The 17,009-nt window shown below is 44.1% G+C and overlaps 1 protein-coding gene across 15 annotated transcripts in view; it reads right to left on the bottom strand.

The window, feature by feature from the left end:
* The window catches only part of PLCH1 (phospholipase C eta 1), a 141,833-nt gene that overhangs the window by 55,959 nt on the left and 68,865 nt on the right, over nucleotides 1-17,009 (bottom strand). For all 15 annotated transcript variants that reach the window (XM_083613030.1, XM_083613032.1, XM_083613033.1 and 12 more), the window contains 4 exons: nucleotides 13,068-13,214; nucleotides 11,387-11,630; nucleotides 7,737-7,866; nucleotides 2,718-2,888 (listed from right to left, as the gene is read on the bottom strand). In XM_083613030.1, the coding sequence (XP_083469156.1) occupies nucleotides 2,718-2,888; nucleotides 7,737-7,866; nucleotides 11,387-11,630; nucleotides 13,068-13,214 (692 nt within the window). The remainder of the gene's footprint in view (nucleotides 1-2,717; nucleotides 2,889-7,736; nucleotides 7,867-11,386; nucleotides 11,631-13,067; nucleotides 13,215-17,009) is intronic.

Genomic DNA, 17,009 nt, shown 5'->3' with positions numbered 1-17,009 from the left:
TTATTATTATTATTATTATTATTATTATTATTATTATTATTATTCCAGCTTTTCCTGCCATTATCACAATCCTTGGCTTTGCTGGTTGAAGCTGATGAGTTTTCTAGGCCAAAACATCAAGAAGGCACCAGGTTGGTTGGTGGAGGCTGGCTTAAGATTTTTTCCTCTTTAGGAAGTAATTTATGTATTCTTTTATACGGTGCTGTGATCATCAAATAAAGTGTTCTAGAAATATTATACCGTGATAAGTATGGGTGATAAAAGAGAGTCCGTCCATATTCTGTAGTAATGGTTAGTGTTGGATGGAGACCTTAGAGACCAGGGGTTCAAATCCCCACTCGGCCATTAAGCTCACTGGGTGACCTTGGGGCAGTCACTAACTCAGTAAACCTACCTCACAGGGTTTTTGTGAGGAGAAAAGTACAAAAGTACAAAAAAGAGGAGCCATGTATACTACCTTGAACTCCTTGAAGGAAAAGTGTGATAATGATTTTATCATGAACCAACCCAACTCCTAGAGTGGTCAAAGTTCCACAGGATACTTGCAAACAAAATAAATATACATATTACTTGTTTTTAAACAGAGAGGGAATCAGGGAAGGATGTTGGACTAGATGGGCCTTGGACCCGATCCAGCAGGGTTCTTCCTTACTTATTAATGCTGCTTCATGGCAGCAAACCTGGATAACTCAGCTAGTTAGAGCATGATGCTGATAATGCGAAGGTTGCAGGTTCAATCCCCGTATGGGACAGCTACATATTCCTGCATTGAAGGGTTGGACTAGATGATCCTCAAGGTCCCTTCCAACTATGATCCTAAGAAATATGCAACAACTGTATACTGCAAAATAGACTGTTTTGTCAATTTGCATTTCTTAGTTCTTAGTACGTGCAGGAGGCACATTCGCAACACGCAACGTTCGCAACCTGCAGTGGCGCGTCTGCGCATGCACGGGTCACAATTCGGCACTTCTGCGCATGTGCAAAGCGTGATTTAGCACTTCTGTGTATGCGCCGAAACCTGGAAGTAACCCTTCCGGTACTTCTGGGTTCGGCGCAGTGCGCAACCCGAAACCGCGTAACCTAAAGCGTCTGTAATTAATACAGGTACCACTGTATTAATTTCCTCTGGTCTATTTTTTGGAAACTCTGCAGCGTGTTTTAATTTCTTTGCTCCTCCGGAGATGGCGTGACATGTTTTCCCTGCCCTCAAGCCAAAAAGCTGCGGTGTTTCTGCATGGTTGGCCCCAGAGCTTGGGCAAAAAATAAATGCCTAAAATGGAGTCTGTGCACCCTGGCTGCATAGTCCTGTACTGGACTAACTTCAACTGGTCAGTGAGCAGCAGCCTTCTCATTACCCTCGCCTCCGTGTTTCTCACACATCTTCTGTTACTCATTGGCAGCAGGTCAAGGCTCAGTGAGCTGCCCATCCCACTGGAACCCCTCCTTGTCTCCAGAAGGGAGGTCTTAATGCTGACAATGCACATGGTCCTTTGAATGGATGGCAGGTGTTTCTCAAAGCCACTGATCCAAGGTGAAGTAATGGAAACAATACGACTGCCTTGCATGAGTTCACTCCAAAAGCACCTACGGAATTGCGATGGGGAGAGGGCAGAGAGGCTGGGCGCCTGACAGCTGACAAATGTATTGGTAATGAACAACAGATGACAAGCAGAAGCCGGGAGGAGCAGTGAAACAAAAAACCAATTATTTACAACAGGTGTGGGCAGTGTCTACTGCCCGTGGCCCACACACATATTGATGAAGTCCACAATCTGCCTTACTGGATCCCTCAAAAGACCCAGCCTTTTAAAAGTACTGTATTTTTCCATGTATAAACGACCTTTTTCTGGTTATTTGTGTGTGTGTGTGTGTGTGTGTGTGTGTGTGTGTGTGTGTGTGTGATAAATTGAGGGTCGTCTTATACACAGGTTAATATGCTATGTAAGCGAGGGCTGGTGCCATGGAGGTAGCAGGGAAATGTCAGAGAGGGGGCTGCTTACCCGCTCTTCCTGGCTGAGGAAGAGTATTTGGTGAGTGCCAGTATGCGGTGTATTACGGCACCAGTTCCATCAGCCAGAGTGGGGGATCTTCGAAAGGCTGCTCAACAGCTCAGCGAACTTACAAAAGAAGCTCAACAACTGTTGAGGGCTCCCAAAAATAGGGGTTGTCTTATACATGGGGTTGTCTTATACACGGGAAAATACGGTATACCTCTCTCCGTGCTATAGAAACATGTTTGGTGCAAAAGTTATTTTTCCAGCACAGGGGACTCCTTCACTCTGCCAAACTAAATTTGCTGACAGGTAAGAATTGCAAATCCTTACCTGGCAGCTCATGTTTTTGCCTGCTAGAGGACATTTAATTGCTCAAGATCCAGAAAAGGGCACTTGCGCCCATTTATTTAACAAATGTATAGGGCACAAGATTCCCAGGGCATCATATAACAAAAGCAGGACAATAAAGACCATATAGAATCAATAAACAATTTATAGACTGTCAATATCAATATCTGTCAAGGGGTCCAAACACAAGGGAAAATAATTGGTAAATATTTTCAAGACAAATGAATGCAAAATTATTTCTTCCTTGTACGGCTGACTTCACTTTCTCCATCTCAAAAGCCTTCGAGGCTGGACATTGAGACAGAAGCAGAAGACATTTTGATATGCGTGAATGGAAAGACGGAATCTACATTTATTTCTTGGTTTTCCTACCTTTTGTTCCACTTTCAGAAACTGAGCAAATTCCTCGACAGTGAGGTGGTCTTTCTTGTCGCTGTAGCTCAAAAGCAGTAAGTAGAGGTCGCGCCTTAATGACATCATCTTGTAAAACACAGAAAACTCTTCAAAGGTCAAGGTTCCCTGGTTCTCATCGGTGTCGGCCTCCTGAGGAACAAGCATAACCAATTATGTATGCTGGGTAGCATGGCAGGCTGTTCACAGTAGGAAAAGATAATTGTGAATACCCATGTGACTCAATTCAGACTTAATTTAGATCTGGGGCCCTCCATATGTTGCTATACAATTCCCATCACCCCTGACCATTGGCCACATGGGTTGGAGATGCAACCTGGAGTCTGACAAAATCTGGAGGGGGAAAGGTTCTCCATCCATTGTATAACCATCATTTAGAATTCCAAACCACGGTTTGAGCTTCCAAACACACCACAGGCAAACCATACTTAGAGCTGCTTATTTGCTTTTGTTTTCCACCCTCTTGGCACTCCATTTCATACCTTTCTTTGTGCTACAGCAGCCTCTGAATGCATAACAATGACCATAAGCGTGGCTTGAAATTCACACATCAGACAAAGCTATAACAAACCTAGGGGTCTTATCTGAGGACTCAGCTACATTAGTCAAGAAACAGCATTTTGAATGTGTTATAAACATGCAACACCAGATGGTGCCAGAGAGCAAAAGAAATTTCAAAGCGTTTTCCCATAGCGTTTTTTTCTTTTGCGATAACGATTTACATTCTGACTTATTGATATCATTTTTTTCCCTGTGTGTAGATCCACCTTGAGCCAATGAATCACTTCCCATGCCATGCAAAACCATAGTTTCTTTTTAAACAATGGTTTAATCATGAACACACCTTCCCACACTGTGGCACAAACAAGCCATGGCATGTTTGTTATGTTGCAAAACCTCAATCATGGTTTGCTTCTTCTTCTTTTCCAAATAAACTACGAGCAGTAATCCAGAAATAGCCTCCTGACTTACAGTTTGTGACTTGTTTCAAGCAAAACACTGTACTAAGGCTTGGTTGTGTCATGCACAGAAGAGGAAAAGGAAGCCATTCATGGTTAAACCATGGTGTGGAACCAGCTATGGTTTGGTGTGATGGGCAAACCAGCCTGAGGCATCAACCAATCCCAAATCCCAGCCATTCCTGTGATTGTCATTCAGCAGTTGTTCCGTATGCCAACAGCACACCAAGCCAGGAGGGACATTCAAATGTCTCTGCTGCATGTGTCAACCTAAATGCATGCAGTGTTTACATAGCAGCAGCCTGAGTCACCAGAGCTAGGCAGCAGTGGAGGACAAATAGTGAGTCACAAGCTGGGAGAGATGCCAGAAGTGGGGTCCAGAGCCAGAGCCAGAAGGAAGGCCAAAGTAGCAGAAAATGGGCTGTGACAGACAAGTGATGGAGATCAAAAAAAGGATTAAAGGCTGAACTGGAAGGAATCCCGATCTCCCAGAAAACGGGATAGAGTTGACAGCATTCAAATATAATAGTAGTATAGTAGTAGTAGTAATAATAATAATTTATTATTTATACCCCACCCATCTGGCTGGGTTTCCCCAGCCACTCTGGGTAGCTCCCAACAGAATATTAAAAACATGGTAATGTTAGCAATTTCGCTCCTCCGATGCTGCATTTGTGATTGGTGTAAATCACATGCCTGTCTGAGAAGAATGTGGGAAACGGAAGACAGTCTTATCTCCTACGCTGTATGTACTTTGTAATGTACTTTCATTTTTACTTGCGCCTGTTGTTCTCTTGGAGCTGGAGAGAACGGACACTATTATGCTTTTGTCTGTACATACTGTGTAAATAAATAGTAGATTAAACATTAAAAACTTCCCTAAACAAAGCTGCCTTCAGATGTCTTCTAAAAGTCAGATAGTTGTTTATTTCCTTGATATCCATTCCACAGGGCGGGCGCCACTACTGAGAAGGTCCTCTGCCTGGTTCCCTGTAACCTCACTTCTCACAGTGAGGGAACCGCCAGAAGGCCCTTGGCGCTGGACCTCAGTGTCTGGGCTGAACAATGAGGGTGGAGACGCTCCTTCAGGTATACTGGGTAGAGGCTATTTAGGGCTTTGAAGGTCAGCACCAACACTTTGAATTGTGCTTGGAAACATACTTGGGAGCCAATGTAGGTCTTTTAGGACTGGTGTTATATGGTCTCAGCAGCCACTCCCAGTCACCAGTCTAGCTGCCGCATTCTGGATTAGTTGTAGTTTCCGGGTCACCTTCAAAGGTAGTGCCATGTAGACCACGTTGCAGTAGTCTAAGCGAGAGATAACTACGAAAGCAACACTGATCAGCATTCAAAATGTCCCCTGCTAAATCCCACACGAAAGATTCAGCATGGTTAGAGCGTTGGACTATTTGGAGGGAGACCCGGGTTCAAACTCCAAATTAGCCACAAAGCTCACTGGGTGATCTTGGGCCAGTCACTATCTTTCAAGCCTGGCCGCCCTCACAGAGCTGCTGTGCAGAGAAAAGGGGGAAATCGCTGACACGACCTTGAGCTTCTTGAAAGGAAAGGTAACAAAATAAAATAATTTAACAAAGGTAATATCTTCAAATACATTGATCCCCAGCTCCACTGAGTTGAATGGGACTTAAACCCAAGAAAATGTATAGCAGCCTTAAATATGAGGCTTAAATGTCAGGCTTTGAATGAAAATCAGCACAGTGCTGCCTCTGAATTTTACACCTAATTGTGGGAGGCTTTGGGGGGGTGAGTGGAATTCCACGGTCTCAAATTGTTTCATTTCTGCTGCCAAAATGCTATTCAAGAACATTAAAAGCCTGCAACAACAGAGGACTCAGGGGGAGAAATATCAAAACATTAACTCTACTTTTGATTGCTGTTTTTGAGTCTGTCCTGAGGGAAGAAAGGTGCATAACCTACTACATGCTATTATGGATTTTTTATTTTTCAAAAAAACCCAACAACTTTCAGCATCTGCTTAAGAGGATTTGCTTGGGATTTACAAAACATTTCACAGTAGTTCTTCCAAAGTACACTCTTCTTTTGTGTAGTTAAGTCCCCGGAGTAACAAGCTTTCAATGAAGGAAGTTTGGCTTTCCTTGCTAAGTTTCAGGCAGCTGGCTGAAAGCCATTCCAGAAGGGAGAGTGGAAAAAGGGTTCCTCATTATGTGTTGGGCATACATGTAATGTTGATGGAGTGGGAGCAGTGCAGGCACACTTTTAATGCTGCTCCCACCATCCAGGTCTAACAACCATTGAGTAGAGCACAGCTTTCTGCAGAGGAATTCAAACAGGCAAACATCTGATCACATGTACGGGTTCCATGCAATGGAGCACTTGTCCCAAACAGTCGAAGCCCCTAGGCATGAACTGGTGCTTGCGTGTTTCAGTTTATTTGAAGATGAACAGCACACAGTTCTTGCAGGAAAGAAAGACCCAAGAGCAGTGTCAAAAAGCACAGTCCAAATCCACCATCATTACAGATTTCCCCTACACATCAAATTAAAGAGTGGGATGCATTTGGGTGTGGGCTGTTGAGCTCCTTTACCTCGGAAAGATACAGGGCATGCAAACAAAGAATTTGTTCACACGTTCTTTGAACTTCCTCAGAGTAAAAGGAGGGTGGTGCTGCTGCCACCAGAACAGCTATACCCCTGTCAGTCTTGGGACAAAGGCCCAGCCATGACCCAGCTCTCTGGAGGAGCCAACCTTCTTGTAAGACTCCAAGACTGATTAAAAAAACCTAATGAGTGAATGCTATAAAGACAGTATGGCCTTCCATAACTGTTGGAGGGCTGCAAGTTGCCCCGCCACAGCCACACAAAGGGATAAAGGAAATGCGATTCACAATCACAGTACCTTTGGTCAATCTGCCTGCAAAACTTCCAACTTCCCTTGCCTATCTCCCCTGCTCCTGAGAAAGAGCAGCCATCTCAACACACAGTGGGAGTTTCAAAACATATGTAATAAATGCTGTTGCATCCCATTAAAGTTAGTATTTGCTTGTTTGCACATCCTCACATTTGTGCCCCACTTAAGGAAATACATGGTTCTTCTCCTCCTTGTCGTGAAAAGGTAAAAGGTAAAGGACCCCTGAACGGTTAAGTCCAGTCAAAGGTGACTAGGGAGTGCGGCACTCATCTTGTTTCAGGCCGAGGAGCTGGCGTTTGTCCACAGACAGCTTTCCAGGTCATGTGGCCAGCATAACTAAACCGCTACTGGCGCATGAAGGACTGTGATGAGTGCCAGAGCACACGTAAATGCTGTTTACCTTCCCACCACAGTGGTACCTATTTATCTACTTGCACTGGTGTGCTTTTGAACTGCTAGGTTGGCAGGAGCTGGGACACGGCAACGGGAGCTCACCCTGTCATGGGGATTTGAACCGCTGACCTTCTGATTGGCAAGCCGAAGAGGCTCAGTGGTTTAGACCACAACGCCACCCATATCCCATGCAGTTGTATCCTCAAAACAACCCTGGGAGGTAGCTTAGACTGAGAGATAAAGAGTAACTGGGCCAAGGTGAGATTCTTAGTTAAGGGGGGGATTGGAATCTAGACCTCCCAAAGTCCAAGAGTAACCGCTACACTGCAATGGCTCTAATACTAGGGAGCTGTTAAGTTATGGGTGCAGAATGAGAAGGGAAATAGCACTGCTGTGTTCAAGGAAACTCACAGCACAATAATGCAGCTAAATACAGAGGACACTCAAAGCAACTGGGTCTAAGAGCGATCAATCACTGGCCTCAACACAAAGCAGATTTCACCCTGCAGCCTGCAATTAATTAAATGTTATAATTCCTTGAGAGAGTCCTGCTGCCAGATGTCAACAGTCCAGAAAGAGCCAGATGCTGACATGGCCACAATGATTAGCTTGTCCCCATCGTCTCTTCAATTAATGGCATCCCACAGCCTGCCCATTAATCTTCGTCGATACCCTCGGGATTCTCACCTTTCACGAGACTAACACTTAAGCTCCTGGGAGGGCAAGGAAAGATGCTCACCTGAAACATTTGTCTTACTTTCCTTCGGGGCAGGCTGACGTTCAGTTTATGCATCAACTGGTGAATCTCTTCAATATTCAGCAAGCCATCGCCATTCTTGTCTGCTTCCTGAAAGGTCTGCTTCACCCAAGTGCAGATGAATTAAGGAAAGGGTAAAAGGCTTGTACCAAAATGTTCCTAGCTTTGCTTTTGAATTATTGAAGAATGCAAAAGGAAAGAGGTGAGTTATATAAATCAGGCTCAGGCTGACAAACACACTATTTGGGGTGTGGCAAAGAGAAACAGTTCACACACGAAACTTTCCCCACAAGGGACAGCACACACATTGCAAATGTTTCCACCTCTCCATGCATGCATATACATGTACAGTGGTACCTCTGGTTACAAACTTAATTCGTTCTGGAGGTCCATTCTTAACCTGAAACTGTTCTTAATCTGAAGCACCACTTTAGCTAATGGGGCCTCCTGCTGCTGCCGCGCCGCTGCACGATTTCTGTTCTCATCCTGAAGCAAAGTTCTTAACCCGAGGTACTATTTCTGGGTTAGCGGAGTCTGTAACCTGAAGCGTATGTAACCTGAAGCATATGTAACCTGAGGTACCACTGTATACACACACACACACACACACACACATATATTCAGTTTTCAGGGCAGTTGCTCTCACAAGGTTGTGTACATGGCAATATAAATCCACATTACACTCCTTAAAACAATTAAAATGTAACCAAGATGCAACAATGAAAAAAATGGATTGAAATAATAATGCATTTTGACTTCATTTTCAATTCACCTGCAACTAGGCCACACCTTCTTCCTGAGGGCAAACATCCCATAGATGTGGGGCTATGACTGAAAAGGCCCTACAGTTTAGCATTGCATACATGAGCCTCTGGCTTGTATGCCCCCCTGCTCAACACTTATGTGCATTTTTCCACTAACCACAGTTCTTTGTTCTCTTTAAGCCAAGAACTGTGGTTAGCCTTATATTGGATTTGCTGAAATGAGCCAAGGCCATAGCTTGAAGTGGGCTGGTTTCAATACATCCTAGTTAACACCCCCTACCATTGGTTCATCCTGATGGGAACGAGTGCAGTAAGCTTGTGCACAACGCCTCCTCTTCCTCCAGTATTCAGAAAGCACTGCCTCTAAACCAGAGAGATTCTGTTTCGCTGTAGCTAACATCCATAAACGTATTTTTTAAAAGCATTTGAACTAGTGGCTGCTCTCACATGTTGAGATAATCAATTACACAAACCAATTGTGTAGCGTGAGAGGAAACATACTTCCTTTTGCCACTTCCAAACCTACCCCAAATCAACTCAGCTGGATCGCCCCAAGTCCTAGCAATGTGTGAATGAGTGGCGTTGGAAAATTCCCCCTTTAATCCATTCTTGCACCCTTTTACCATATTCCCCCATGTGACATTGTCCTTTTCCTGAACTCAAAAGCTGCAAGCTCTTTAGATGTGCCTCGCAGTGATGACACGAACACAGAATGCTGCTGTATATCATTGGTCTTTCTTTAAAAAAAAAGGTAAAGGACCCCTGGACAGTTAAGTCCTGTCAAAGGCGACTATGGGGTTGTGACGCGCATCTTACTTTCAGACTGAGGGAGCCAGTGTCTGTCCACAGACAGCTTACCGGGTCATGTGGCCAGCATGACTGAACCGCTTCTGGCGCAACGGAACTCCATGACAGAAGCCAGAGGACACGGAAATGCCATTTACCTTCCTGCCGCAGCAGTACCTATTTATCTACTTGCACTGGCGTGCTTTCGAACTGCTAGGTTGGCAGGAGCTGGGACAGAGCAATGAGAGCTCACTCCATCACAGGGATTTGAACCGCCAACCTTCTGATCGGCAAGCCCAAGAGGCTCAGTGGTTTTGACCACAGCACCACCCAAATCCCTATCTAGTTCAGTCTATCTAGTATCTATCTAGTTCAGTGTTGTCTCCACTAATGGGCATCTTCTCTCCGGGGTCTCAGATGGAGATCTCCTCCAGCCCTACCTGCAGATGCTGAGAATTGAACCTGGGACCTTCTGCATGAAAAACAGAGGCTCTACCACTGAGCTGAAGCCCTTCCCCATTTCCAGATACTTCCCTTGACCGCTGTGAGCCCTGCTATCTTCAATGGAGCTTCCTCCTTCACAAGTATGTGGAGGATTGCAGTTTCAGTTGTTGTTTTGTCTACATTCCCCAGCTCTGCAATAGCCTCTTGGACAACCATCCAATTTCATGGAACCTTTCTCCTATTGGTTGCTTTCTTCCTCTGCCCTTCCCCCCCCCCCCACTGGTGCACCCCCCCTTTCAAATCCACATCCCCTGGTGGCTTCTGTTCTCTTCCCGCTCCAGCTGGAGCTGTTACAGGGGTCATTTCTCCCTGCCGCCTCCCCAGCTGCCAAGACCGATAACGCAAACAAGGCTTGAAGTCGCATTTCAGCACAACCAAACACACAGCAGCAACATGCAGGCCTCCAAAAGTCAGGGATAAATATAGAAAGTGCAGAAGGAGTTTATGGAGCTTGTAATTTGCCACAAAAGGCTGGCAAGCGCTCCTCTGTCTTCCGACAGTCGGAGCTGAAATTTGGAGGTGGGGATTATCAGGTCTGAGAAAGCGTCCCCTACTTTCGCAGTTCACTCGGGCAACCTGGGTCCAACAAAATGGGAGTCACAATCCCGTATCTTTGGTGGAGAATAATTTGTTTCATTTCCAACTAGTTTAATACTCTGGGGAAAAATAAATCTTCAAGTGAGTTTACCACCACCAACCACCCCTCCCTGAACTTACTCCAGCTTTGCAATGTCTTCTGTCCTTGTTTTGTCTTTAGCATATAGTGACATGAAAGACTGATTGAGTGATTATCGGGAAATGCCTCCCACCTAGTTATTTTATTTTTCACCTTCCATTTTCCCTCTCTGCTTTGTCTCTGAGCAAACCTGGACCATCCGGCAGTCCAGCTAACATAGTCCTAGCTTGAACTTTTACATTTCTTTTTTTCTAAAAGTGGTCACAGTCCAGGGATGCTTGCATGCAGGAAAAGCTAAAATGCAATACTGTACTAGTATAGTAACAAATTTTGCCTACCTGCAATGGTTATTTAATTCTGCCACCAAATGCAGATGCCTCACACTACCTATAGATGGTGCAACTAAAATTCCAGGGCACTGCTGCCAAAGAGGATCTTGAGAAGGACTCAGCAGCTCACCAGGTTTTTTATTATTATTATTTAATCAGAATTAACAGAGACAAAGTTGTACAACCACAGTGGTTGTACAACTCTACATCTGTTAATCCTGATTACCTTCCAGAAAAAGGGAACGGGAGGAATATCACCCCACAGGGTGGTATCTAAGATATTAATCAAAAATAGCAAGCAAAAAAGCAAATCTTGGCAATCAAAAAACAAAGGCCTTTTTAAAAATATGACCAGAGGTGAAATCTAGGGCACACCTTGTACCTCAAAGCATGTCATGATGTGAGAGATGGAGAGACTGGCTTTCCAGGTGTTTCTGGATGACAACTCCCATCATCCTTGACCAAGCTGGTTGGGATAGAAGCTGCCATCCAATAATGTTTGGAGGCCCACAGGTTCTCCACCAACCAGAATCCCCAGACACGGAGCCAGAATCTAGCTTCCTGAAAGGATATTGATCGTGTGTTCTCTGTCGCTTGGCTAAAGAGTCCTCGTCGCTGATCCCAGCCATCAGGTACTTCAAGCCGGTGATCCAGGTGCGAGCTTCCTCCGGGTTGGAGGTGATCAGATCCAGCGACTCCATATGGTTGCCGTGGTAAATGGTGAAGCAGCAGCTCGGGTCAAAGTTGCCTTCAGCATGGCGATGGAATATTTCTGACTGCCGTCCTTCAGTCACTTTGTAGATGGAATCAATTATGACTGTAAAAGCAAGACAAGACTGTAAAAGCAAGACAAAACGGGGGGGGGGGGCCCGAAAAGTGAAAGGGCTCAGATTCTTCAGGTTTCCATATTGTTCCTTGCAATTTAGCTAGCCTTGTACCTTAATGAGCTAGGCCGAAAATGATTAAAGAGAAGGTTTTTGGGTGGCTTTATAGAAGGCTCCTTGGTAGATATTGTGCAAAGTTGCATCCCTCTGAAGATGTAAATCACTCTTCCCTAACCTGATGCCCTCCAGATCCCTCACTATTGGTCATGTCAGCTGAGGCTGATGGGAGTTGGGAGTCCAAAATGTCTGGAGAGTTAAGTGAGGGGGAGGAACAAAACAGAAACTTGTTAATTTTGGTTGCCCTTTTTTGAACATTTCCCAGCTCTACACCTATTATTATTATTATTTACAAAAGTGCGTGCATTGTCTCTTTTTTCAGGTTGTGTTTTCTACAGATCAGTTCTATTTGTTGTTGTGTTGTATGCAGTATAAGGAGGCGGGAAGAGGGGGGCAGAGAGGGGGTGGGGTAGTAAAGCTTATATTCTTCTACTTAGAGTATGTTTGGGGTTTTGTGTCAGCGTCACTTCGGTAGGTTCTCTTTCTGTTCGCTTGTTATATTTCCTTGGTAGTGAGAGAGGTTGTGGGGGCAGCCTAGGGCTTGGCTGGTTGTCTTGGGTTGGCTGCAGTGAGGTTTGTTTCTGGTCGGGGGGGTGTTGTTGGGTCAAGTTAGCCACGCTGATTCGTATGCTGTCAGTACACTATCCTTTTTAAGGTGAGGCACCCAGAACTGTACCCAGTATTTGAACTACTAGGAGAGAGCTTTGGGATCAAATGCAATCCCACACTTCCCTACCCACATCCCTCCCCCTGCCAGTCTTAAGCATAGTTAAGTTTTATATGGCGCTGGGGACGCGGGTGGCGCTGTGGGTTAAACCACAGAGCCTAGGACTTGCCGATCAGAAGGTCAGCGGTTCGAATCCCCGTGACAGGGTGAGTTCCCGTTGCTCGGTCCCTGCTCCTGCCAACCTAGCAGTTCGAAAGCACATCAAAGTGCAAGTAGATAAATAGGTACCGCTCCTGCAGGAAGGTAAACAGTGTTTCCGTGCGCAGCTCTGGTTCGCCAGAAGCGGCTTAGTAATGCTGGCCACATGACCCAGAAGCTGTATGCTGACTCCCTCGGCCAATAAAGCAAGATGAGTGCTGCAACCCCAGAGTTGGCCACGACTGGACCTAGTGGTCAGGGGTTCCTTTACCCTTTACCTTAAACTTAACCATGGGGACAGGGTTTGAATGTGAGAAGTAAGTAGACAGGGGATTTCGGCCACATGAAAGGGGCTAGGAGTGATGGATATGCACCTGCCCTTTCCAAATTAAAAAAAGGATAGACCTAAAAGACGCACACACAAAAACACATCTTAGAAAGAACTTACTTTTCGCTTTTTCACTTTTCCTGGATGGCCTCCATCGGATGCAAGTCCTGTGTTCATCAAGGTAAAAAAGGCGCACAAGTCCTTTGGCTCCACTCTTCAGTTTAACCATCTGAGTCCCAGACTGCATTACACTCATGCATCTTTCAACTGAGGGGAGGCGGGGGAAGAGAACACAACAAATATAGCTGAGAGAGTGATTTGATGCCTAAGTAATTACTGCAGCGCTTATCAACAGAATAAATACTGCATAATCCTTTTATTTTTCATCTGATATGAAGGAAAACTGGGGATTAATCGGCCTCTGAAAACATTTGTAACATTAGAATGAAGCCTATTTAAGAAATTATAACTAGCATTGAGCATTTGTCCTGCATTCATCCCGATTTGCTTACAGGGTGTGTGTGTCACACACACACACACACACACACACATGTTCCTGTAATCATCTGTTCATTCCACACGTTTCAGGGCATTTAGTCTTCACTTGTCTAGCCACAAAAAGTTTGTGTTTTAAAACAGACTTGTACTAGAGTATTGTACTTTGGGTTGCCATATTTCAGAAAGTAACCGAAAAGTTTTATGAACCCAATTTTTTACCAAAACGCCAAAAATTTCGATTGGCTTCCCTAAAATCCAATACAAAGTGCCACATTTCAGAAATTCCCCCCCAAACGTCATTTCTGCCTTTGAAATCCCAGTAATGTCTAGGAAAATCCGGACCTATAGTGGACCTAGATGTACTCCAAACCTAAATTTCCAGTACGCTTTTGAAATCTTCCCACAAAATACTGACAGTCTGCAGATGACCCATCTCATAACTGTAAATCCAAGGGTTTCTGGTACTTTTCTACTTCTGCCGATACAAATCTTTTAAAGTGTCCCGTTTTAATCTCTATACAGTTTAGGCAACTTAAATTCCAATTTATAAAAACAGCACCTGTGATATGGCAAGTCAAGAAAATATTTTAGGGTGCTTCTCCCTCTACCCCATACACACACAAATGCCAAACCTTTAACATACCCATTTCTCCCTAACAATATATGCTCTTGGTTCAAGTTTAAACATAAGTACATAAACTCTCTCCCATTTCTCTCTGCTTATGTGACCCTGTTCATGCAATTCAAACTCCAAGAGCAGAGAGTGACTCTTACACAAGCTAAGTGCAGAATCCGCTACGTGAAAGAGCTTTCTATAAATCAGAACAGATTCAGAGGAGGGCAGTTAAGATGGTCAGTGGCATGGAAAACAAGTCCAATGAGAAAAGACTGGGACTGCCTATGCTCGGCCTGAAGAAGAGAAGACTCAGGGGGACATGTTAAGATTCTTCAAATACCTGAAGAACCGTCACATAGAAAAGGGCAAAAGACTTGTTCCCTGTTGTCCGCAAAGACAGGACTCCATCTGACAGGCTGAACTTACAGGAAGGAAGATACCTGTTGAACAGTAGCTGAAATCTCACAACTGTGAGAGCTGTTTGACAATGGAACTGATGAGTCATTAGCCACTAGGACTAAAAGCAGCTTTTATAAAGGGAAAGATGGTGTCAGTTGGGGAAACCAGGAAAGGAAAGGAATTAATCCAAACTTCCCTCAACACCACTGTTTCGCATTCATGGTGGTTTTGAAGAAAGGGGTATTAAGAGAGCAGACTCACGGATTTCCTGCATTACATGAAGTCTGGCCCTTGTTTTACAGCATTCTTCTATATCATGTTGTATTATTTTACTGTTGTTAGCCACTCTGGGCCCAGCTTCATAGAGTTTCATAAAGTTTGACTCAGAACCTTCAAAAACATTATAATAACTTCCAGAGATGACCTGGTTACCCTTATTCGTCAAACAATTGTACATGCGTCATGCTACAGCAGAAAACCTACCTGTAGACAAGCCTGGCCGGTAACATTCCGAAAGGAAAATAAGACACAAATTTGTTCAAGAAAATTAATTTTCCCCTAACCATTAATGTATAAGAATGAATCACAACAGCCATCTTTCCTGAACTACTGGCTGGGACTGAAAAGGAATTATAGTTCAAAACGTCTGAAAGGCACCAAGCTGGGAAAGACTGCGCTAATATATGAGTTATGTTATCAAAAGACAATAACGGTACATGAAGGAAAAGTCTGTCCAGGAATGCAGTCTCTTTAGGAGGAGAAGGAGGGATCACAAATGGGAATTCATCACAGAAAAAGAAAAATACAAAATTCTTTGGCGCTAAACTGTATTACCAAATAACAAACCCATTAGGGCAGGGCAGGTTTTGTCTTGTTTGTTTTGATTATGCAATCCTAATTAGGAACAAGAAGTTTGAAAATCTGTATTATAAAGACAACTTGCTGCAGCACTTATTTGAGGGGGAGGGGAACTGAAAAGAACACATAATTTTGGATATACCGGCTTGTACAACTATCTAGCCTTAGATGATGGAATTAACATGCTAGCCATGAACAGGCAGTCTCTGTCGTTTCATATTTAAGTATTTCAGAACATTTGGTATATAATACACATGTATGTGCATCAGAAAATGATAGTCACTTATACAAAAACCAAATTGTGATATCGTTCATTTTTGTGTGTGAATGAAATCAACATGTGTGGAGCTTGTTATTTTTTGTTAGATTTTCAAGGGGGGGCAAAAATCGTGAGTACATACAGAAATGTGGTTGTTGCTTTTCTGTTCTGCAAATGACAGGAAACGACTGGTGACTCAAAAATTATATTTTCAACAAGGACTCAGCTAAGTAACACAGGGCTTTAATCTATAATCTGGCTGTGCCTGCAGATATATATGGAGGTTAGAGGTAAGCAAATCTTCTAACTTTTGAAAGCCTAACAAAAGCCTATTTTAGTCTGCACTTCTATTCTGGGAGTGCATTATCAAAAACTGCCTGACAATGGAACATCCTGCTACAAACAAAACCATGGCCATAGAAATCTGGTCCCATCCTCTGGGACCTTAGCATTAGAGTTAGTCAGAAGGGATTCTGGAGAGCACGTACCTCCGGTTACGAACTTAATTTGTTCCAGAGGTCCATTCTTAACATGAAACCAGAGGTCCGTTCTTAACCTGAGGTGCGCTTTCCCTAATGGGGCCTCCCACTGTGTGCGTGCCTCCGGCGTGTGACTTCCGTTCACATCCCGGGGCAAAGTTCGCTTCTGGGCTAGTGGAGCTCATTACCTGAAGCATTCACAAGGAAGACGGTACATAACCAGGTGTATAATAATAATAATAATAATAATAATAATAATAATAATAATAATTTTATTTATACTCCGCCCTCCCCAGCCAAGACCGGGCTCAGGGCGGCTGACAACCACTAATAAAAACAAGTTGATTAAAATACAATTTAAAAAACAAGATTAAAATACAACATTAAAACATTAGGATGCAGCCTCTTCACAGGAGGAGAAAGGAAAAAGAAAGAGGGGAGGGAATCAAACTGATTCTACTATAGTCCAACTCCCTACTCAAAGCAGAATCCACAATACAAGGTTGAACTACAGCACCCCAACAGATGACCACTCAGTCTCTGCTTAGGGTCATGGAAGAATCACAGAATTGTAGAGTTGGAAGGAATCCCGAGGATCATCTAGTCCAACTGCCTGCAATGCAGGGATATGCAGTTGTCCCATACGGGGATCGAACCTGCAACCTTGGCACTATCAGCACCATGCCCCAACCAACTGACCTATCCCAGCAGTTTGTGGGTCATAGGAAGCTAACTTATCCTGAGTCAGACCATTGGTACATCTAGCTGAGTACTGTCTACACTGCCTGGAAGCAGCTTTCCAAGGTTTCCGCCAGGGGTCTCTTCCAGTCCTACCTGGAGCTGTCATGAACATCCTGCATGGAAAACAGATGCTCTAACAGTGAGCAATGGGAGAAAAGCAATGACAAACCTAGAAAGCATCTTAAAAAGTAGAGACATCACCTTGCCAACAA

Source organism: Podarcis filfolensis (genome assembly GCF_964270895.1).
Source record: "Podarcis filfolensis genome assembly, chromosome: 5".
Classification (NCBI taxonomy): Eukaryota; Metazoa; Chordata; class Lepidosauria; order Squamata; family Lacertidae; genus Podarcis; species Podarcis filfolensis.
The sequence above is the reverse complement of the archived record's forward strand: the minus strand, read 5'-3'. Positions and strand labels throughout refer to the sequence as shown.